This window comes from Pristiophorus japonicus, chromosome 16 (assembly GCF_044704955.1).
Source record: "Pristiophorus japonicus isolate sPriJap1 chromosome 16, sPriJap1.hap1, whole genome shotgun sequence".
NCBI lineage: Eukaryota > Metazoa > Chordata > Chondrichthyes > Pristiophoridae > Pristiophorus > Pristiophorus japonicus.
Window position 1 is genome coordinate 83422653 of NC_091992.1, and position 25145 is coordinate 83447797.

The 25145-nt window shown below is 47.7% G+C and overlaps 1 protein-coding gene across 4 annotated transcripts in view; it reads left to right on the top strand.

Moving 5' to 3' along the window:
• dhrs7cb (dehydrogenase/reductase (SDR family) member 7Cb) overlaps nucleotides 1-25145 on the top strand; it is a 110257-nt gene that overhangs the window by 71138 nt on the left and 13974 nt on the right. For 3 of the 4 annotated variants that reach the window (XM_070857524.1, XM_070857525.1, XM_070857523.1), the window contains exons 3-5: nucleotides 18904-19016; nucleotides 21388-21598; nucleotides 23232-23324. In XM_070857524.1, coding sequence (XP_070713625.1) covers nucleotides 18904-19016; nucleotides 21388-21598; nucleotides 23232-23324 — 417 coding nt within the window. Of the gene's footprint in view, nucleotides 1-12335; nucleotides 13211-18903; nucleotides 19017-21387; nucleotides 21599-23231; nucleotides 23325-25145 lie in introns of those variants that run through there. The other variant, XM_070857526.1, reaches the window with a different exon arrangement.

The window sequence follows — 25145 nt, forward strand, 5'->3', positions numbered from 1 at the left end:
TGAGGAGGATGCTCAGCGGCCATTGATCAAAGTCATTACTGGAGAGCATGGAATGCACAATAAATACTGCCACGTGACACCTGTTTACTTGCCTAAGGGAAAGGCTCTTGCTGAGTGCATTTTGAGCATAGATATATGTGTCTAGAGTTTGCAAGTCTTTTCTGCAAATTCGGTAGCCTCTCTCACCTCATTGATACTACCTATCACACCATTGACAGATTGCTTCCCTGATCTCTACTGGACCTGCCATCTATTACAACAGCATGGGTGCCGTTTATACCGCCTCACCTTGATCCTCAGAATTGGACCAGGATGAGCCCCAACACCAGCAGCACCAGGCACACCAGCATCAGCAGCAACACCACCAACCTTCTCCTCAATGATTTGATGCTCCACAGGGCAGAGGGGGTCAGTGCAGGGCTGCACCGCACCGGACTCGATACCCCCAACACAGGGTATACAGGCAGAGGATGAGCTTCCTCAACATGACTGAGCAGCAGTGCCAAAGGAGGCTCAGGCTATCATGCCAGGTCATCACAGACATTTGCACATTGCTGGAGCAAGACCTGCAGCCCAGAGGAGCGGGTGGGCAAGCCTTACCAGTGGCTGTCAAAGTCACCAGCGACCTCAACTTCCTCGCCTCAGGCTCCTTCCAGGGATCTGCAGCAGACATTTGTGGCATCTCTCAGTCGGCCGCCCACAGATGTATCACACACGTCCATTGGTTTCATGTTTGACAAGTCAGCCAATTATATCAACTTTGCCACGGATGAAGCCAGTGTTACTAAGCAGGTGCTCGGCTTTGCCACTCTGGCTGGCTTTCCACGGGTACAGGGCGTCATCGACTGCACACAGGAATGTTTGTCAACCACAAGGGCTTCCACTTCCTCAATGTGCAGCTTGTCTGCAACCATAAGAAGATTATCATACATGTGTGCGCCAAATTCCCTGGCAGCTGTCAAGACTCTTTTGTCTTTCGTCAGTCCACCCTCCCTCAGCTCTTGCTCCTCTAAACGGACTTACCAGCTGGTTGCTTGGAGACAAGGGCTATCCACTGAAGACGTGGCTCATGACATCCTTGAGGAGGCCAAGTACTGAGGCCGAGAAAAGATATAATGACAACCACATTTCCACCAGATGTGTCATAGAGCAGACAATAGGCTTCAGATGCCTTGACAGATCTGGAGGAGCCCTTCAGTACGCACCAGCCAGAATCTCCAGAATCATCGCCGTCTGCTGGACGCTGTACAATATAGCGCAGCAACGAGGATTAATGCTGCATGAGGAGCAAGGTGCAGAGAGCACAGCTTCTCCAGAGGAGGAGGAGGAAGAGGAGGAGAAGCAGGAGCATCAGCTGGAAGATGAGAAGGAGGAGCAGGTGGAACCTGAGGTCCAGATGCCAGAAGCACGCGAGCAGATTGCTGCCCAGGCCATAAATGGCCTCATCATAGACAGATTTACTTAACTTCCTACATTATGGCTGCCACATGCTGTGCCAGGTTCACCCCTTGCAACAACACCATAAAGCATCCCTACAATGACCAAGCCATTCCTTTCACACTGACCCCATTTACTGGAGGTAACCATCTTCAGCTGTTTCATCAATGACCTTCCCTCCATCCTAAGGTCAGAAGTGGGAATGTTCGCTGATGATTGCACAGTGTTCAGTTCCATTCGCAACTTCTCAGATAATGAAGCAGTCCAGGCCCGCATGCAGCAAAACCTGGACAACATTCAGGCTTGGGCTGATAAGTGGCAAGTAACATTCGTGCCACACAAGTGCCAGGCAATGACCATCTCCAACGAGTGAGAGTCTAACCACCTTCCCCTGACATTCAACGGCATTACCATCGCCGAATCCCCCAACATCAACATCGTGGGGGGGGGTCACCATTGACCAGAAATTTAACTGGACCAGTTACATAAATACCATGGCATCAAGAGCAGGTCAGAGACTGGGTATTCTGCAGCAAGTGTCTCACCTCCTGACCCCTCAAAGCCTTTCCACCATCTACAAGGCACAAGTCAGGAGTGTGATGGAATACTCTCCACTTCCTTGGATGAGTGCAGCCCCAACAACACTCAAGAAGCTCAACACCATCCAGGACAAAGCAGCCTGCTTGATTGGCACTCCATCCACCACCATCAACATTCACTCCCTCCACCACCGGCGCACCGTGGCTGCAGTGTGTACCATCAACAAGATGCACTTTAGCAACTCACCAAGGCTTCTTCAGCAGCACCTCCCAAACCCGCGACCTCTACCTCCTAGAAGGACCAGGGCAGCAGGCGCATAGGAGCACTGTCACCTGCAAATTCCCTTCCAAGATACCCACCATCCTGACTTGGAAATATATCGCTGTTCCTTCTTGGAACTCCCTCTCTAACAACATTGTGGGAGTTCTTTCACCACAAAGACTCCAGCGGTTCAAGGAGGCGGCTCACCACCAACTTCTCAAGGGCAATTAGGGATGGACATAAATGCTGGCCTTGCCAACAACGTCCACATCCTGGAACAAATAAAATAAAAGGGAATGTTATGTCTCACCATTCACTCCAACTCACGAAGTCACTTCCAAACTAGCATAGAAAAATGGGCATGTCTGGAAAATGGCAAAAATAAATAGTTTTATATGTGACATAACAGTAATGGAACCTTAACAATAACACTTTAAGTGCTCACCCTTGTTCCTTTACTTCTGTGTCATTTTAGCTTTATGCCTGCTTCTACAAGGTGCAACCTCTGTGGCTTCAGTAGAGGTAGAGACAGCCTGCTCACTTCCATGCTGCGACTGCTTTTGGCGGACGTCCTCTGTGTTTTGGACCCTCTGAGGGCCCTGCCAAAGTCTGCTCCTCCTGTGACTGTGCAGGGGCAGACTCGGCCATCGCGATCTGAGGAGGCATCTGGGGCTCTGACTGAGGGGAATGCAACAGGGGTGAAGTGTGAGCACTTTGAGAGGAGCCCCGACTTCCATGTCCCCTCTCACTGTCATCACTCTCAAGGGCCACCCGCACTTCCCTGCTAGCAGGGTGTTGGAGAGCACCTTGCTGCACAGCAGTGGGGCTATGAGGACCCAAATTTACGCTGACATCTGTCCTAGACAGTAGGTCTATGAGCGCCTGCTATCTATTCTCCATAGAGACCATGTGCTCCTGTGAGTGGTGCATTAGCTGTTCCATGCAGGTGGCCATCCTTTCCATGGAAGAGCCTACAGTCACCATCACCTGCGACCACGGTGGTGCTCATGTTGGAGATGGACTCCTCCATCCGCCGCACATCTGCAGACATCGTGGTCCCAAAATCTGTCAAAGCCTCCTGTACTTCTTACTGCACTTCCAGGATTGCCCTCTTTCTGGATGGCCCCCGAGGCTCAGTATCTGCATGCAGCGGAGCAGAGCTGGGAGTATCCTGCGCCCTCTGGGGAGGAGTCTCCATTGCTGTCTCTGTGACAGACCAGTAGACATCACTACTCTATCTCACGTAGAACTCACTGACGCATGCTGGGTGCACTTAGGTCTGGTGATGGTGCACCCTCAGAGGCTGGAGGCTCCTCTTAGGTGTCATCTTCCTCTTCCGGCTGGACAGTGGGGGGTGCTCTTGATGGACCTGTGGGAGAGTAAAGAGATGATTGAGAAATGTTATATTAAGAATGGATATCAAAACTATTATGCACATGATGAACTTTCATTGGCTGCTGACACCAGTCACCATTTGAGTGACTTGAATGCCATGTGGCTGTATGAGATGTGATTCTGTCACCAGGTTGCTACGAGGTCCCCCTCTCTCTGTCTCCCACCGCCAGGTGCTCTGCAAATCCTGACACCTCCAGGGTGACCTCCTCTGCTGCTGTCAAAGTGGTGAAGGATGGAGGGCCACCTCTAGTTCTCTCCCTCTCTCTGTTATTGTGCGCTCGTTTCTCCTGCAAAGAGGGAAAGAAAAAAAGTTTGAGCGAAGGCATGTGTGTAATGATTGTGTGGGTTACATCTTTAGCGGGTGACTATGAAGGAATGTGCTAATGCCAAAGTGCCAATGCCAAATAGCCTCCTTGTGTGATGTTAGTCAGTATGATTGCATTAGGATGAGGGTGAGTGTGGGGGGGTGATTAGTCAGATGGGGATGTGATTATGTAGATAGGGAGAGAGGGATGGATGGATGTGCAAGGTATGTTGGTGCAAGTAAGGATGAACAGGTTGGGAAGGCAGCGTGATGGGAATGTGATGAGAGGCACAGCGGAATGAAGGTGAGTGTGGCTTTGTACTCACCTTTCCTGATTTCATGAGATCATTGAAGTGCTTCTGGCACTGCACCCAGGTCCTCCTCACCACATCCCTACTGTTCACCTCTTCTGCAATTTGGAGCCAGATTCTTTTAGTTTCCTGGGGAGGTTTCTTGTGCCCATCAACAGGGAAGAGGACCTGCCTGTGTGCTATGACTCTCCCATAAGAATATGTAGAGAGTCATTGGAAAACCTGGGCACAGCCCTTGTCATGTATCTTACATTATTATATATAACTGTATCCCAACATGCTATACATGATTGTAATAAGATATGACCTGTAACCACCAGCATACCTTACCACCAGGGGTGCACTTGCAAGAGACAGGTATATAAGGACAGGTCTCAGGCAAGTGCAGCACTCCAGAGCTGTGAAATAAAGGTGCAGGTCCAGAGTGACCTTGACTTCACGATATGCCTCGTGTGAATCTGTACTGAGGGGACAGACTTTACACTGGCGACGGGTTACGGGATGACGAGGATGGGATTACAGAATCCACAGAATGGCGAACAACGGATCAGATGAAAAGTACAATGCGGGAGACAATTGGGAGGACTTTATAGAAAGGCTCCAGCAAAGCTTTGTAACCAAAGACTGGTTAGGCGACGATAAGGCAGACAAGAGAAGAGCCCATCTTTTGACCAGCTGTGGCTCGAAAACATACGCTTTAATGAAGGATCTGTTGGCACCCGAGAAACCAGCAAGCAAGTCGTTTGAAGAATTGAGCACACTGGTAAGAGACCATCTGAAGCCAGCGAGCAGCCTACACATGGCCAGATACAGGTTCTACAACTACAGACGCTGTGTGGGCCAGAGCATACCCGACTTCGTGGCGGAACTTCGGAGGTTGGCTAGTTTATGTGAGTTCTCCGATGAACTGAGGAGAGAAATGCTGAGAGACTTTTTCATTGAAGGAATAGGCCATGCAGGCATATTCCGAAAGCTCATGGAGACCAAGAACCTGACCTTAGAGGCAGCAGCACTGGTTGCACAGACATTCTTGGTAGGGGAAGAAGAAATGAGGTTGATTTACAATGCAGGTACAACAACAAACGAAATATTGGAACAAGAAGTTCACAGCACTAAACAAGCTGTTACCCCCACACAGACAAAACCGGGAGAACAGGCTCGCAACAGCAGGCAGAAGCCATCAAGGGCCATAGGAACGGCCGTTCACACCTCATCAACCCATAATGTGAGCAATCAACTACAAACTGAGAGAAGCTCAAGAGAGATCAGCCAGACGCAGTTCATTCTTTGGAAACTCTTTAAACAATGGAACAGGTCTGTGCTGGTGGTGTGGGGGTGGGCACTCGTCAAGGGGATGTCGATTTCAGCAGGCTGTTTGCAGAAATTGTGAATATACAGGGCATTTGGCCCGCATGTGCAAAAAAACGGCAGCTCGGCTGGTATACGAATCGGATAGGTCGGAAAGCGGACCAGAAGATGGTGGGGACAGTACCCGGGACACCGGTGTACAGCGGGTCAACACGATCAATGGCCGCTGCTCCTACAACAGGACGCCTCCTATAATGATGAGGGTCCTACTCAACGGGATATTTGTCAACATGGATCTGGATACGGGAGCAAGTCAATCTCTCATGGGGGCTCAACAATTTGAACAACTGTGGCCGCATAAAAGAGACAGACCAAAACTCACAAGGGTCGACACCACACTAAGGACCTATACCAAAGAAATTGTACCAGTCCTCGGCAGCGCCATGCTCTCTGTCACACACAAAGGGACAGTGAACCGATTTCCCCTGTGGATTGTCCCCGGAGACCCCCCAGCACTGCTGGGGAGAAGATGGCTGGCAAAACTAAACTGGAAATGGGATGAAGTCCATGCCATGTCATTAGAGGAACGGACCTCCTGCTCAACAGTTATAAAGCGATTTGAACTTCTCTTTCAGCCAGGTGTGGGCACTTTCAAAGGGGCCAAAGTCAAAATCTACATCACACAGGATGCTAGACCGGTCCATCACAAGGCCAGAGCTGTACCCTATGTGATGAGGGAAAAGATTGAACACGAACTAGACAGGCTTCTGCGGGAAGGCATTATATCACCTGTGGAATTTAGCGACTGGGCAAGTCCCATCGTCCCAGTCATGAAGCCTGATGGATCCGTACGAATCTGTGGGGGCTACAAATCTACCATAAACAGAGTCTCCCGACAGGACCAGTACCCGCTGCCCAGAGCAGAGGACTTATTTGCCACATTGGCTGGAGGTAAACTTTTCTCAAAATTAGACCTCACATCTGCGTATATGACGCAAGAATTGACCGAGGAATCCAAGCTACTCACCACCATCAACACACATCGAGGCCTTTTCATGTACAATCGATGCCCGTTTGGCATCAAGTCAGCAGCTGCCATATTCCAGCGCAACATGGAGAGTCTGCTCAAGTCCATCCCGGGGACGGTTGTATTTCAAGACGACATACTTATCACGAGCAAGGACACCGACTCCCATCTCCGTAATTTGGAGGAAGTACTAAAGCGGTTGGATCGGGTAGGCCTACGAGTCAAGAAATCCAAGTGCCTGTTTCTCGCACCCGAGGTTGAATTTTTGGGCAGAAGGATTGCCGCTGATGGAATCCTCCCAACAGAGTCCAAAACAGAAGCAATTTGCCTGGCACCCAGGCCCCCGAATGTCTCAGAACTGCGCGCCTATCTCGGGCTACTCAATTACTTTGGGAACTTTATGCAGAACTTAAGCATGCTGCTGGAGCCTCTCCACGTACTACTCAGGAAGGGGTGCGATTGGTTTTGGGGGGACGCCCAGGAACGCGCCTTCAATAAGGCACGCAACCTTCTGTGTTCCAACAGTGTTTTGACTTTCTTTGAAAACCCAGACAAAAAGCTAGTTCTCACATGCGATGTGTCAGCGTATGGGGTCGGGTGCGTTTTGCAACATGTCAATAGTGCGGGCAAATTACAACCCATAGCTTATGCCTCCAGGTCACTTTCGCGGGCGGAGTGCGGGTACGGAATGGTAGAGAAGGAGGCGCTCGCGTGCGTGTACGGTGTCAAAAAGATGCACCAATACTTTTTCGGGGCCAAGTTTGCGTTAGAAACCGACCACAAGCCCCTCACGTCCCTCCTATCCGAGAGCAAGGCAATGAACGCCAACGCCTCGGAGCAAATTCAACGGTGGGCACTCATGCTGACGTCCTACGACTATACCATAAGGCACAGACCAGGCACAGATAACTGTGCCGACGTGCTCAGCAGGCTAACCCTGGCGACCACGGAAGGGTCTGACGAACAGGACTGTGAGATAGTCATGGCAATCAATGCCTTTGAGTCCACAGGTTCGCCCATGACAGCTCGCCAAATCAGAGCCTGGACGGCCAGCGACCCCACGTTATCCGTAGTAAAAAGATGTGTCCTAACCGGTGACTGGGCAGAGGCTCGCGATGCCTGCCCCGAGGAATTAAAACCCTTTCACAGGCGCATGCATGAGCTATCACTACAAGCAGACTGCCTGATGTGGGGCAGCCGAGTAGTCATGCCTCTGCGAGGCAGAGAGGCATTTGTCCGGGAGCTCCACCGCGAGCACCCGGGGATCGTTCTCATGAAGGCCATAGCCAGATCCCATGTCTGGTGGCCTGGTATTGACGCGGACATGGAGCTCTGTGTCCGAAGGTGCACCATTTGTGCCCAACTCAGCAATGCCCCCAGGGAGGCTCCACTGAGCCCCTGGCTCTGGCCTATCAAACCGTGGTCGCGGGTGCACGTAGACTATGCGGGCCCATTCATGAGCAAAATGTTCCTCGTAGTTGTAGATGCATTTTCAAAGTGGATCGAATGCACCATTTTAAACTCGAGCACAACCTCCACCACTGTGGAAAGCCTCGCAACCATGTTTGCAACGCACGGAATCCCTGACATATTGGTCAGTGACAATGGTCCGTGTTTCACCAGCGCAGAATTCCAAGATTTTATAATTGACCACGGCATAAATCACGTTAAGACGGCACCGTTCAAGCCGGCCTCCAACGGCCAGGCGGAGAGAGCAGTGCAAATCATTAAACAAGGCATGCTTAAAATCCAAGGTCCCACGCTGCAGGGTCGCCTGTCGCGACTACTGCTGGCATACAGATCTCGTCTGCACTCACTGACTGGGATCCCCCCCGCGCAACTGTTGATGAAAAGGACTTTAAAAACAAGGCTCTCATTAATCCTCCCAGACATGCACGAAATTGATGAGGCAAAACGCCATAAGCTGACTGAGTACCATGACAGAAATTCGAGGGGGAGATGGAATGAGATAGGGGACAAAGTGTTTCTACTAAACTATGGCAGGGGTCCCAAATGGCTTGCAGGGACAGTAACGGGCAAGGAAGGAAACAGGCTACTGGTAGTACACATGGACAATGGCAAAACCTGCCAGAGTCATGTAGACCAAGTCAAAAGCAGATTTACCAACAACACTGCGGAACCAGAGGCAGACTACAATGTGGAACTCGCACCACACCTGGTGGACAGACAGAGGGAACAACCTGAGGAAAGGGCAATCCCAACAGACAGCCCAGGCGAGTCAACAACAATCACACCAATCGAAACAGACAGCCCAGGCGAGATACCAGCAACCACACCCAAAGAAAAACTGACACCAAGGCAAACAACTGAACCACAACTCAGAAGCTCCACGCAAGAGCGTAGACCACCTGAGAGACTGAACCTATAAAGACAATAAGACCTTGGGGGAGGGTGATGTCATGTATCTTACATTATTATATATAACTGTATCCCAACATGCTATACATGACTGTAATAAGACATGACCTGTAACCACCAGCATACCTTACCAACAGGGGTGCACTTGCAATAGACAGGTATATAAGAACAGGTCTCAGGCAAGTGCAGCATTCCAGAGCTGTGAAATAAAGGTGCAAGTCCAGAGTGACCTTGACTTCACTTTCTGCCTCGTGTGAATCTGTACTAAGGGGACAGGACTTTACAGCCCTCTGTCTCTGTGAAGCCATCTCTGCAAGGCTGAGCAATAACCAGATGGTGATCTATCCTCCCTGTACTCTCCTGGATGCAATGTGGCCAAGACTGCTTTAAATGTCCCTGCTGGAATTGAGACGTCGATGACACCATCATACTCGCACCATATAATAGGGTCGGGAAACGCACAGGCCTGCCTTACTAGGTGCCATTAACGGAAAGTTGCTCTGAGTAGTGGGATGACAAGAACGCGGTTCCAACCCGCCACGCTGCCCAGGTAATGAAAATTAAATCTAGAGTGTTTATTGACACCACTGTGTCAGCCAATGAGTTGAACACAGGGTGCAATTTACAGCTGGCAGGGCTTACAGCCAAACAGTGCATTTTTCAGTAAACAGCAAAGCAACAAAGTCTATTTAGAGAGTCTATTTAAAAAGTTCCTCTACAAACTACAACGGAACTCATGCGTACAATCAATTCCAGTCACTTACAGCAGTGTGGTCTCCAGGCGTGATTGATGGGGGCATTACCCAATCCTCGCCCTTCTGGCCGAGAATACTGGTGTCATTATGTGCAGCCAACTTCTATTTGCCACAGACTAACTGAACATCACTTAAAACATACAGTTGAACAGCTAAAAATTAATATAAAGACATCCAAGACAATTTGATTAATTGTTACAATGGGAGGAGAATCCAGCGGGTTCGGTACGGATGTGTGAATTTCCCACTAGACGTACCTTTCTGAACTCCACCCAGATAAGGGGATAAGGGGTTATGGGGAGTGGGCAGGGACGTGGAGCTGAATCCATGATCAGATCAGCCATGATCTTATTAAATGGCGGAGCAGGCTCGAGGGGCCGTATGACCTACTCCAGCTCCTATTTCTTATGTTCTTATGTTCTTATAATGCTCAACAGCCAGGCATTAAAACCTGGCCATTGTGACCCGACCAGAGCAGCTGTACTTGTATCAGCATGGCCTCAATGCCAGTAGTCTTAGTAGTCTCGCAAAATGGTCATTTTGTTCTGCCACTTCATGTTGTGTGATGGACGCTGGGTATTGGAGGTGGAATTTGTTAAGCTGCTAAATTTGATGGGAGTAACAGGTACAGGACTCAGGCCAAGCAGAAGGATGGTAATGATAGCATTTCAGCTTTGATTGAAGCTTGATCTCCTGTTAGTTGGAAATGCTTTATTTCAGTGCTCCAAATGCAAAACTGGCTCTTTGAATAGAAGACAGCACTTTATTTTCTATATTAGTGCATCCTTTAATGACATGCTACCCGGATAAGTGAACCAGTTGACAACATTTAATTAAGTACCACCAATGGTTTGGTGTAGCACTTTACATTGAGTTGGATGTCACATGACCCCTGTTTTCTTAAGGTCACATTTGTTTCCTACAGTGACAAACTGGTTGGCAATTAGCTGCAGATCCTCCTGATTATGTGCCTCTAGAGTACAGTCATCTGCAAACAAAATCACACGTGTGACCGCCTCTGGGGTCCTTACTTCTGCAGTTGGAGGTTGTGTCTTCTAGTAATAGAAATTAACTACAAGAACATCATCATCATAGGCAGTCCCTTGAAACGAGGATGACTTGCTTCCACGCCAAAAAAGGATGAGTTCACAGGTCTTTCAATGAAGTTCCCGAACTACATTGTGAAGGCTGGAAGATGCCTGTGTGTGGATTATTTTAACATGTGGTGGCCGCTGCACACTAACCACCATACGGGCTTGACAGAGCTAGGTCTTGGTCCAGTGGCATACTTTTACAGTACATTAGTGATAGCCTTGGCTCAGTGGTAGCACTCTCACCTCTGAATTAGAAGGTTGTGGTTTCCATTCCCACTCCAGAGACTTGAGCATATAATTCAGGCTGGCACTCCACTGCAGTACTGAGGGAGCAATGCACTGTCAGAGGTGCCATCTTTCTAATCAGACGTTAAACCGAGGCCCCGTCAGCCCTCTCAGATGGATATAAAAGATTCGAAGAAGAGCAGGGGAGTGCTCCCAGTGTCCTCAACCAAACCATAAAAATAGAGGAGTGAAATTGCCCTTAGCTCCGATTGGAGCCAGTAACTGTAGCACTCAGATCACTGACTCCACACAGCCTGGTGTTGTAGTAACTGCTGTGACCGTGGTCCTTTATTGTGTAACTCCAGAGTGCCCTTCAGGTGTGGTGGTCAGCCTTTTATACTCTGTCTCGCAGGTACTTTCGGGTCTCCCACCACAGTGCCCCTTGTGGCGCACCATTGTAACTATACATCTAATGTACATGGACAATACATAACATCTCAGTCCCCCCCCCCCCAGTTCCAAAAGCAAATTGCTAGTAGCCTCGGCCTGGTTCGTCCTGGTTGATTTATGAGTGTGAGTCCATGACCATCCACTTCCCTCTTCCCCCCCATGTAGAGATTATGCTTGCGATCCGGTGCAAGCATGTGGTATTTGCAGTCCTTACATGGGTGATACAAGTACACAAACATCATCTCCAGTAGAAAGCAGGTACACATCAACAGTACATTTGTATGATACATATAGATGCATTGAAGAGCTATATCAAAAGTTTGCAGGTACACTGAACAGTTATTAAATCCCAGCTCCACTGGGTGAGTTATGGTGGCGGCATACTGCCCCTTTTTGCCCAAGGTAATGGGCTGCGCTGAGACCGGGTATGGCAAGTGGTGCGTTGCCTCTGTTCTCTGAAAATAGTTGCCTTTTGTGGCTTCTCTGCAGCCACTGAACGATTGCATAAATCACATAAAATCAGAAATCGCATTAATCCATTAGTCATGCTAGTCACAGATCCATTAACCCTTTTAACTGTGCATTGTGATATTAACTCTTTTCACCAATCATATCAATCATTTTAATCACAGTAATCATTTTAGCATCAAAATATTAACTCTTGTCATAAATCACGTCATCATACAAATCACAGTAATCATTTTGACTCACTCGTGCCCTTACAAAAGCCTTTTTGTGGGGACCGCCAACGGTGTAAGGCCCCTTTAAGACACCCGGGTACATTTCCCTTTTAAGACGCCATTTTGATTTTTCCACGAGGTTTCTACTGGGCGCCGCCATTTTAGGTGCTCTGCTGGTGCCTGCCTGCCTCTCTCTGCAGAACTCTGCTGCCACAAGGCTCGCCTCCATCTTGAACTCGCTGTGCTGCTGCCTGCTCTCCCTCTCTCTCTCCCCGCAAACAGCTGGCGACCAAAGCGGCCACGGGCGGAGTGAAGCAGCCTCATCGCTACAGACCCGGCACCGTGGCTCTGAGGGAGATCCGCCGCTACCAGAAATCCACCGAGCTGCTGCCTGCTCTCCCTCTCTCTTCTCCAGCTCGGTCGGTGCTGCTGCTGGTTCCAGAGCCTCTTTCTCACTCTCAGACTTTGCAGGGGGGAGTCGACGGCCGCCGCTGCTCTGCCCACCCCCACACACGCTTCCTTCGCTGCCATCCGATCCGAAGGTGGAGGCCTGCTCTGCCTGTGAACACGGGGGACAGCGGTCTGTGGAGGAATGAAGTCTTCCCAGCTCCCACGGACCTTCCCCATCCATCTCCTGCTGAGTATCGTCGGCCCATCGTCTGCAATGATCCACAAAGGTAAACCGTGTGTCTCGCCCCCGTGAGATACCTGCACATCCGCTCTGCCAAGAACAGGTATCAGTTCCTTGGTGTAGGTACGCAGCTTCGCCGTGACCGGGACCAGCTTGGGTCGTGCAGCTGGGTTGATCCACAGTTCATCAAAAGTTTCCTGACTCATCAGCGACTGACCCGACCCCGTGTCCACTTCCAGACTCACTGGGACTCCGTTAATCTTGACTTCCATAATCACTGGGGCCGAATCGTCGGTACACGTGTACAGTCCAAACGCATCATCTTCTTCTACCCGGGGCTGGGATGCCCGTCGAGCCAAACCGCAATGCTCCTCGCTGGATAGCAGATCATCTACCATCTCCTCAGCCACACGGTGAGTCGTGTCTCTTTTGCACATACGCTGAAGGTGGCCTTTCATGTGGCAGGTATTGCACGTATACTCCGCAAACCTGCACCGGTGAGCCCCATGGCTTCCTCCGCAGCGCCAGCATGTGCTACTCGATTAGCCCCCCTCGGCGGACTCTGAGTTCCAGGAACCTGAGGTCCGTGCTATCTACCCTGGGCAGAGCCACGTTCTGCAGTTTTGTCTATGACAGGCGCTTTCAAAAAGTACTTCATTGTTTGTAAAGTGCTTTGGAACGGCGGAGGACACGAAAGGTGCTATATAAATGCAAGTTTTTCTTTCTATCATTCTTTTATATTGTGGATGTTCAGCATTGGCACTGTAAACCTTGGGGGATGTTGTTGCAGATTCTACTGCTAGTATGGATCACAAAATCATTAACTTAAATTATCAGAAAATCAAGCGTACCACAAAGTGGACGTTCTAGCCTGCACGACCGATCCTCCAGCCAAAGCTTGCATCAAGTGAGAATCAGCGCTGGGTGCAGAGACTTGGATGGTATTCCCTCTTGCATGGAGAATTGGACAAGGCAATTCAGAGAACAAAATGACAGAGAAAATATTCCGTGTGTGTGGAATTTCATTCAAACCTTAAGCAAATTAATTAGTGATGATGTAAAAATATGCAAAAAAACAAGAAACCAGGGTTGTGAGTTTGTGGAACTATTGCTCGTTCTGAGATGTGGGCTCGTGCCAACTAAGAAATGGTTTAAGAGTATACCCCAAATCATTTCACTTAGATTTATTACCATAAACAGACAGCCCAAGCTAGATTCAAACCCAGGTCCAGAGGTGGCAGGTCAGTGTGTGACACACTTCACCACCCAGTCCCCCAGTCGGTGTTGCAAATAAACACGGCAGTTTGTTTTCAATACGCTGTGTCAGATTCTAAAGATTCACATCATATGAGCAGCGTTCAAATTATCGGGAATACTGTTGCATTCAATAAACTTTATCTCAGGGATTGAACATTTTGACAGTGCCAAGGTTTGACCCAGTACTATGCACCCAGAAAAAAATAGATTGCTTCAACTCCCATATGTGGACACATCAGTGATCCATTTAATGAACGGCTGTTCCCTTATATACACCATACACAACGAAATGGGAAAATGCCCTTGGAAGTGATATGGCCAAAATCATTGACAGTTGACATCCGAGTCAGCGACACAGCCTTTCATCAGCATAAATGGTTTAAAGCTATATATAGGAGTGATCAAAATGCCTTTAGGACAGTTGTAAAGCCTATATTTAGGCTGCAGTCCTCTTTTCCTCCTCTTGGCAATTAACTTGTTGCATTCCATAAATAAAGGATACAGAATTTCTGTTAAACCAGCAAAGCAAATTTTACTGCAAACTCTGATGTATATGTGCATTTTTGTTTATGTGGCAGTGATTTAGGGGAAGTGACTCATATTTAGGAGTGTAGAACAAAGAGTAATAGATACAAGATTAAAACGATTCAGTACAGAGTAAGTCTATTTACCACAGGGTTGTGAGGTTGTGGAATGCATAACTAGGGTTAATGATTGAAGCACAGACCATGTCAATATTCCACAATAGGTTAGACAGGTGATTGAAGGAAAGGGGAATAAAGGGTTAGGGAACTGGGGATAATTCCCCTGCTTGTCTTCGAATCGTGACACGAGATTTTTTACGTCCACCAGCAGACGGGGGCTCGGTTTAACGTCTCATTGGACACTTGGCACCTTTGACAGGGCAGCACTCCTTCAGTACTGCACTGGAGCATCAGCCTAGAATGTGTACTCAAGTACACTTGGGGCCCAAATTTGGTGAAACCCAAGTTCCGCCCGGTTTTCGGCAGTCCCCAGGCGGCGCGTGATTTTTTACCGTCCAGTACTGCTGGGACCGACTGGGCGGGAGATTCATCCCGCTGTTTGCGGCGATAGCAGGAACGGAGTGCAGCGGGCGGGGTCCAGCGGAGGAGGCCTTTCGACTCGGGAATCTTCGGCTCCCTAGTTGTGCGCACACACGCGCAGCTGTCAAGCTCCACCCCCCTAGAGGCACTGACGAGAAGCCAGAGACTCCCGGCCTGAGATCGCTGTGGGGGGAGGGGGGGTGGAGGTGGAGATCGCTTTGGGGGGGAGGGGGGCGATCGCTGTGGGGTGGGGGGGAAGAGATCACTGTGAGGGGTGGAGATCGCTGTGGGGAGGTGAGAGAGACTGGGGTTGTGAGAGACTGGGGGGTGAGATAGACTGGGAGGTGAGAGAGACTGGAGGGGGAGAGACTGTGGGGGGGGGGGGAGGAGAGACTGGGGGTGAGATAGACTGGGAGGTGAGAGAGACTGGAGGGGGGTGAGGAGAGACTGGGGGGTGAGAGACTGGGGGAGGGGAGAGACTGGGGGGGAGGAGAGACTTGGGGGGGTGAGAGACTGGGGGAGGGGAGAGACTGGGGGGGGGGAAGAGTCTGGGGGGGTAGAGACTGGTGGGGTGAGAGAGGCGGGGTGGTGAGATAGACTGGGAGGTAAGAGAGACTGGAGGGTGAGAGACTGGGGGGAGGGGAGAGACTGGGGGGGGAAGAGACTGGGGGGGTGAAAGAGTCTGGGGGGTAGAGACTGGTGGGGTGAGAGAGACTAGGTGGGGATGAGAGAGACTTGGGGGTGAGAGAGAATGGGGGGTGAGAGACTGGGGGAGGGGAGAGACTGCGGGGGAGCGGGGGGAAGAAACTGGGGGGTGAAAGAGTCTGGGGGGTAGAGACTTGGGGGGGGGGGGGTGTTGAGAGAGACTGGGGGAGGGTTCTGGACTTCCCCAACATCGGGAACATTCTTTCTGTATCAAACCTGTCCAGTCCCGTCAGAATTTGATATGTTTCTATGAGATCCCCTCTTATCCTTCTAAACTCCAGTGAATACAGGCCCAGTCGATCCAGTCTCTCTTCATATGTCAGTCCTGATATCCCAGGAATCAGTGCACTCCCTCAATAGCAAGAACGTCCTTCCTCAGATTAGGAGACCAAAACTGAACACAATATTCCAGGTGGGGCCTCACCTGTACAACTGTAATAAGACTTCCCTCATCCTATACTCAAATCCCGTTGCTATGAAGGCCAACATACCATTTGCCTTCTTCACCGCCTGCTGTACCTACATGCCAACCTTCAATGACTGATGACTCATTAGACCCAGATCTCGCTGCACCTCCCCTTTTCCTAATTTGCCGCCATTCAGATAATATTCTGCCTTCGTGGTTTTGCCCCAAAGTGGATAACCTCACATTTATCCACATTATACTGCATCTGCCATGCATTTGCCCACTCACCTAACCTGTCCAAGTCATCCTGCAGCTTCTTAGTGTCCTCCTCGCAGCTCACACCGCCATCCAGTTTAGTGTCATCTGCAAACTTGGAGATATTACACTCAATTCCATCATCCAAATCATTAATATATATTGTAAAGAGCTGGGGTCCCAGCACCAAGCCCTGCGGCACTCCACTAGTCACTGCCTGCCATTCTGAAAAGGACCCGTTAATCCCAACTCTCTGCTTCCTGTCTGCCAACCAATTCTCTAACCACGTCAGTACATTACCCCCAATACCATGTGCTTTGATTTTGCACACCAATCTCTTGTGTAGGACCTTGTCAAAAGCCTTTTGAAAGTCCAAATACACCACATCTACTGGTTCTCCTCTGTCCACTCTACGAGTTACATCCCCAAAAAATTCCAGAAGATTTGTCAAGCATGATTTCCCCTTCATAAATCCATGCTGACTTGGACCAATCCTATCACTGCTTTCCAAATGTGCTGCTATTTCATCCTTAATGATTGATTCCAACATTTTCCCCACTACTGATGTCAGGCTAACTGGTCTATAATTACCTGTTTTCTCTCTCCCTCCTTTTTAAAAAAGTGGTGTTACTTTAGCAACCTTCCAGTCCATAGGAACTGATCCAGAGTCAATAGACTGTTAGAAAATTATAACCAATGCATCCACTATTTCTAGGGCCACTTCCTTAAGTACTCTGGGATGTAGACTATTAGGCCCTGGGGATTTATCGGCCTTCAATCCCGTCAATTTCCCTAACACAATTTCCCGCCTAATAAGGATATCCTTCAGTTCCTCCTTCTCACTAGACCTTCAGACCCTTCGTACATCCGGAAGGTTATTTGTGTCTTCCTTTGTGAAGACAGAACCAAAGTACTTATTCAATTGGTCTGCCATTTCTTTGTTCCCCATTATAAATTCACCTGAATCCGACTGCAAAGGACCGATGTTTGTCATCACTAATCTTTTTCTCTTCACATATCTATAGAAGCTTTTGCAGTCATTTTTTATGTTTCCGGCAAGCTTCCTCTCGTACTCTATTTCCCCCCTCTTAATTAAACCCCTTGTCCTCCTCTGCTGTATTCTAAATTTCTCCCAGTCCTCCGGCTTGCAACTTTTTCTGGCTAATTTGTATGCCTCTTCCTTGGATTTAACACTATCCTTAATTTCCCTTGTTAGCCACGGTTGAGCCACCTTCCCCGTTTTATTTTTACTCCAGACAGGGATGTACAATTGTTGAAGTTCATCCATGTGATCTTTCAAGGTTTGCCATTGCCTATCCATCGTCAACCCTTTAAGTATCATTCGCCAGTCTATTCTAGCCAATTCACGTCTCATACCATCAAAGTTACCTTTCCTTAAGTTCAGGACCCTAGCCTCTGAATTAACTTTGTCACTCTCCATCTTAATAAAGAATTCTACCATATTATGGTCACTCTTCCCCAAGAGGCCTCGCAGAACAAGATTGCTAATTAGTCCCTTCTCATTACACATCACCCAGTGTAGGATGGCCAGCTTTCTGGTTGGTTCTTTGACATATTGGTCTGGAGGCGTCCCTGATTTCCCACATGGTACATAAAGGTCTTTAAGATTATGAAAGGGATTGATAGGTAGACGTAAAGAAGATGTTTCCACTGTGGGGGGCGACCAAAGGTAGAGGTCACCAATATAAGATAATCACCAATAAATCCAATCGGGAATTCAGGAGAAACTTATTTACCTAAAGAATGGTAAGAATGTGGAACTTGCCAACACAAGGAGTAGTTGAGGTGAATAGCACTGATGCATTTAAGGGGAAGCTAGATAAGCACATGGGGGAGAAAGGAATAGAAGGATTTGTTGATAGGGTTAGATAAAGAGGGATGGGAGGAGGCTTGTGTGGAGCACAAACACTGGCATAGACCAGTTGGTCCACATGGCCTGTTTCTGTGCTGTAGACTCGATGCAATTCTAAGCAAGTCCCTGGAGTAGGACTTGCACCCACAAACTTCTGACTCAGAGGTGAGAGTGCTATCCAATGAGCCAAGGCTGGCACCACATGGGATTACGACTACTGCTCATGCGGAAGAGAAACACCAACATGGACTAGTTGGGCCGAATGGCCTATTTCCATCTTGTAATTTCTATGTCATTCAAGACACTGGCTGGTTCCCACATGTACTTCACCCAAGTGGCTATTCTTCATCTGCCAATGGGCTATTCCACTATTGGGGGGGTCAAACTATGCCCCTAAAAAGAATATTGCCCAGTAACACAGCTTGGGAACAAAATATTATATCGTAACAAATAGAAATGGCTCTTTACATTGGACTAAAAAACTTAAACAGAGTTCAAGTCTACTTCAATTTAACGCCACCTTATGCTTAATTTAATGCTCAACAGAATGTTCCAGAGTATTTCACAGTGGAGGAGGTCGAGTGGTCTTGTGTGGCAATGACTGGGAAAAGTTAGAAGCCCTGCAAGAGGCTCTAATTGATGTTGCAGACCCTAGTCGGGTGAGTAATTTTTTTTTAGAAATGTATTTCTTCCCGACAGTTTCAGCACATATTTTAAACAAATTTATGGAGTTGACATTGAAAAATAATACCATTTTCTCCTGTCACTTTTCTCCTTACATTATCAAGACTTTAAAGGGTGGTGAATGTAAACTACTGGTTATCCTTTTGATGTTGTGGTTGTGCAACGGGTCAGTTTGCCAATCTATACAAATGTAATCATGAGTGATGGCTTCAAGGCAAAAGTCATGCAGTACAGTAAAAATGGACTTCCCAACCAGGAGCGATGTCTAAATCCCGGGCTCGACTGATTCGGACTGTTCCTCGAAGGCATACTTTAATCAGTCTTGGCTAGGATATCTATAACAGTGAAAGGAAAAGAAGGTAGCCCCCAAGTCAGAAATTTGTGGGTTCAAGTCCCATTCCAGGAACTTGAGCACATGAATCTAGGCTGACAGTCCAGTGCAGTGCTGAGGGAGTGCTGCACTGTCAGAGGTGCCATCTTTCGGATGAGATGTTAAACCGAGGCCCCATCTGCTCACTCACGTGGACGTAAAAGTTCCCATGGCACTATTTCGAAGAAGAGCAGGAGAGCTATCCCCGGTGTCCTGGTCAATATTTATCCCTCAATCAACATAACAAAAACAGATGATCTGGTCATTATCACATTGCTGTTTGTGGGAGCTTGTTTACTGCCGCATTTCCCACATTACAACAGTGACTACATTCCAAAAGTACTTCATTGTCTGTAAAGTGCTTTGAGACGTCTGGTGGTCGTAAAAGGCACTATATAAATGCAAGTCTTTCTTTCATTGGCAGATGATCTGAAGGATATAATTTACATAGTATGAGCAACTATTCATAAGTTGCACTGTTTTAACTTCCCAACTTTAAACTAATTTAAAAAATAATTCAGAAACCTTGGTGAAGGGGTAAGCCCATCACACAGGACACCATCAAGGTTGAAAATAGCAGGAAAAAAAATTGTGGTAAATCAAGAAGGGCTAGAACTTATATATAAAGTACGCCTTTTATAAAGCTAGAAGTTTGCAGGGTAGAAATTCAGGCCAACAATGTACATGCATGGACAATTAGCATACTTGTACTACATTCCTGTGTGTGTTCTTTGTAACCAGGTACTAATCTGCATTTGTGTCAGTACTTTAAAAAAAATTCTCAGGATATGGCCGTAGCTAGCAAGGCCAGCATTTATTGGCCACCCCTACTGCCCTCGAGAAGGTGAAGGAGAGCATTCTCCCAGTGCCGCTGCACTCCATATGGTGAAGGAACTTCCACAATGCTGTTGGGTAGGGAGTTCGAGGACTTTGACCTAGTGATCATGTAGGAACGGTGATGTATGTCTAGGTCAGGGTGGTGTGTGACTTGGAGGGGATATTTGGAGGTGATGGTGTTCCCATGCACCTGCTACCCTTGTCCCCCTAGGTGGGGGAGTTGACGGGCTTGGGAGCTTCCCTGGTCGGTATTGCTACCTGTGTGGGAATAAGGAATGACCGATAATTGGAGGAGAAAAATAAATTAAAAAAGGCAATAAAATATATTTATAAGAACATAAAAAATAGGAGCAGGAGTAGGCCATTCGGCCCTTTGAGCCTGCTCCGCCATTCAATAAGATCATGGCTGATCTTCTAACTCATCTCCACTTTCCCACGTTATCCAAAAATCTATAGATCTCTGTCTTGAATATGCCCGACTGAGCATCCACAGTTCTCTGGGGTAGAGAATTCCAAAGATTCACCACCCTCTGAGTTAAGAAATTTTTCCTCATCTCAGTCCTAAATGGCCAACCCTTATTCTGAGACTATGTCCCTGTGTTCTAGACTCCTCAGCCAGAGGAAACATCCTCCCAGCATCTACCCCGTCAAGCCCTGTAAGAATTTTATATGTTTCAATGAGATCATCTCTCGTTCTTCTAAATTCGAGAGAATATAGGCCTATTCGCCTCAATCTCTCCTCATAGAATAATCCCCCCATCTCAGGAATCAGACTGGGGAACCTTCATTGCACTCCCTCAATGGTATGTATATCATTCCTTAGGTAAAGGAGACCAAAACTGTACACAGTACTCCAGCTGTGGTCTCATCAAGGCCCAATATAATTTCAGTAAGACTTTTTTATTCTTATACTCCAACCCTTTTGTAATAAAGACTAACATATCATTTGCTTTCCTACCAGAAAGCAGTTGGCTGCAGTAATTTGTCCTTTGTCTCTAATATGGAATGAAAATCAACTTATATATTTTGTATTTTATGCCATTTTTACATTCAATCCATTTTGACCAAAGAGATAAACTGTCAATGTTCTAGAATGTAACTGCAACATTTAAAAGATTTATTGGTGACTTTTTTTGTAGACGTTCAGTCCAAAGCTTGTGCTTCTGGATCTAAGTGAAACAGAGAGCATCCCTGAGAAAGCTACGGAAATCCTCGATTCCTATGGGTGTGTGGATGTGCTAATTAACAACAGCAGTCTGAAAGTTAAAGGAGGTGCTCTCAATGTCCCTTTCGAAATGGACAAGAAGATAATGGATGCAAACTATTTTGGACCAATTTCGCTGACTAAAGGTAAGCAATAGCCGAATGCTCACTGCCCGTGGGGGGACACAAGCAAGATTTTCTTACAGGATGAAAAGAAATACTTGCAAGTTGGGGAATTGGTAGCACACTTAACTTTCATAAATAACTGCCACTGTTTTCAGGACGAAAAGGACATAATAGAAACGAGCTGGACCAATAAAGGGCAGGAGACATGCATGGAACATTGAGGCAGCTATTGGAGAATCATTTGAACCAGATGGGGGGATGGAGGACAGCGAGGAAACTGGATATCATGATGTTAGTCAACCGATGGGTATGGACACAGTCATTCAGAGAGAAATAGTGGAACCAGTTCCCGGTAACAGGCAGAGTCTTGGGGCTAGAAAAGGAGGTAAATTGATAATAAGTGTCATAAGTTACATGAACGCGAAAAACATTAGAAATGAGGTGCCCAAACTATAGGCCTTTGAGGCAGTAAAAAATTATGTTGTAGGGCTATCAGCAACATGGTTAACCCTGGAAGATGGTAATCAATACAACATTCAAGGATCATCATCATCATAGGCAGTCCTTCGAAATCGAGGAAGACTTGTTTCCACTCAAAGTGAGTTCTCAGATGACTGAATAGCCCAATACGGGAATTACAGTCTTTGTCACAGGTGGGACAGACAGTGGTTGAAGGAGTCTGGTTTGCCGCACGCTCCTTCCGCTGCCTGCGCTTGGTTTCTGCATGCTCTCGCGACAAGACTCGAGGTGCTCAGCACCCTCCCGGATGCACTTCCTCCACTTAGGGCGGTCTTTGGCCAGGGACTCCCAGGTGTCGGTGGGGATGTTGCACTTTATCAGGCAGTACAGAGTGTACAGGAAAGGAGATGGTGTACTCTCCCTGCTGTACCTTTTATAGGCCTCTCCAACGGACTCCCGACTGCCTCTCCGACGCACCTCCTCGCCGACTGGGTAGGCCATTTAGGACTGAGATGAGGAGAAACTTCTTCACTCAGAGTTGTGAACCTGTGGAATTCCCTACCGCAGAGAGTTGATGATGCCAGTTCATTGGATATATACAAGAGGGAGTTAGATATGGCCCTTACGGCTAGGGGGATCAAGGGGTATGGAGAGAAAGCAGGAAAGGGGTACTGAGGTGAATGATCAACCATGATCTTATTGAATGGTGGTGCAGGCTCGAAGGGCTGAATGGCCTACTCCTGCACCTATTTTCTATGTTCTATGTTTCTATGTTTCTCTTTGTCAGGGACACCTGGGAGGTTAAAGTTAAAGTTAAAGTTAACAAAAGCAAAATACTGCGGATGCAGGAAATCTGAATTTCAGGCTAAAGAAGATGATCCCTTGGATATAGAAAACCATTGAGTGAATTACCCTGGTTGACATTTTTAATATGAAAATCGCAAAATTAAAAGCAGGGGTATGATACAGACCACCAGGTTAGAATAAGATGGTAATTTATTCCATGAGGAGATAAGGTAATTCCGTGATCCTGCACTCCCGCAGGGGAGCTCTGCTCACAGGGAGTAAAGTCAAGGTAATTTAATTCAATGCTTAAAATTGTATCCATGCACAACATCACAAGAGATGCATGGGTTTGCAATAATTTTAATACTGATTTTTAGTTAAATGAACAACATTTTCTTCCCCTTCACAGAACTTCTCCCCTCGATGATCTCGAGGCACAATGGTCAGATTGTGTTAGTCAACAGCATCCAGGGAAAATTAGGACTTCCACTCCGTGCAGCCTGTAAGTTTTACACAGACTCCGATTGACATATCTATTAATATACTAAAGAAGGTATGTCAGCCCGTGCAGTTGTCACACTCGGGGCAGCACGCTTCGTTACACATGCGAAACATTCTTAAACTGGGGGGTGCTTCCATCCTGCGCTTCTAACCTCCAGCCTGAAGCACGTTCCATCTGCAACGTTGCTGACCAAATCAACAATTAAATAACCTGTGTTTACTTAACAAGTAGACTTAATGGGCTCAATTTTCCCCAGTGATCTGTGCCGTTTTTTGGCCTAAATTTAAAAAATCCAAGTTTCCCCAATCTTTGTGTGCCAGCGTAACTTAGTTAGTTATGATTTTTAAAGTTTTTTTACATCATAGGGGGTGTAACCTGATGTTTGCGCCAGTTTTTCACAATTATGTAAGTTCGGCCAATTTAAATTTCTCCTAGGACGCCATATGTGACCACTCCCGAAAAACCTTCTGGGCACTTCAGAAAAACCAGCACACATTAAAAAATTGGCGCAGAAAGACGCCATTGTTTTTATGCGAAGTTTTGGAGGGAGTTAAGAACACATAAATATCCATAAATCAAGCTTAAATTTTTAAAACTTAAAACGCAGGAAATGGAAGTTTAATGGAATTCTTTAAGTTTTCGTTGTTTTAAAACTGACACGCCACCACCGAACATCTCCAAACCAGGATCGAGGGTTGGAGCGTTGGCCAACATATTCGGTCCCTCGCCCGGACACAAGGGCTACGGGCTCGGCTTGAAAAGAAGCCGCGGGCAGGGGGTGGCGTGGGGGAGCTGTGGAAGGTGAACAGAAGGCATGAGCAGCCTTATACTATGCATCAAATGAAGACTGGTGGGGTGGGGGTGGGGGGCAAGGGGTGGTTCCTGATCTAAGCAAGCCTATTGCGCATGCTCAGATCTGGGTGTGGTCCATACTAGGGCGTCAACCTTGGGAAGAGAGAACAAAGAACCTTGTCCTGCCTGCTGTTTTGAGCTTCTTGCAAAGGTACACTTTAATCATGGGGCAATACTGACAATGCCATACCATGTGCAAGCTTTCTGCATGATGGTGCTGCGGAGGAGACAATTGATTCGACGTCATCGCATGAGGAATCTCAGAGCACGTAGGATGATGGGCAGGAGGCCTTACCCATGTTGGGTATATCGAGACAGGCATTTGTACCTGCACCTGAGTGATGCAGACTGTGTCAGAAAGCTGCGTTTCTGCAAAGAAGTTGTAACCGAGATCTGTGAGTTAGTAAAAGCAGACCTGCAACCTAGAAGCATCAGGAGGACTGCTTTGCCAGTTGAAGTGAAGGTTACAGCTGCACTTTCATTCTATGCATCTGAATCGTTCCAGGCTACAACTAGGGATGTGTGTGTCATTTCTCAACATGCAACACATATCTGCATTCGGCAGGTGACTGCTGCACTATATGTCTGGAGGAATGATTACATGAAGTTCCCCATGACTGCCCAGGAAATGCGTGAAAGGGCTGTGGGCTTCGCCAGGATTGCTGGCTTCCCAAAGGTATAGGGCTGCATTGATTGTACCCACATCGCCTTGCGAGCACCTTTGGAGGATTCCGAGCTGTACAGGAACAGAAAAGGCTTCCACTCCATTAATGTGCAGCTCGTGTGTGACGACATGCATCGCATCATGTCAGTTGATGCAAGATACTCTGGGAGCACCCATGATGCGTTCATCCTACGCGAGAGCGTTATATCTGCCATGTTTCAGCAGCAGCCAAAAGTGCAAAGCTGGCTACTGGGAGACAAAGGGTATGGCCTCGCCACCTGGCTCATGACGCCCCTACGCATAAC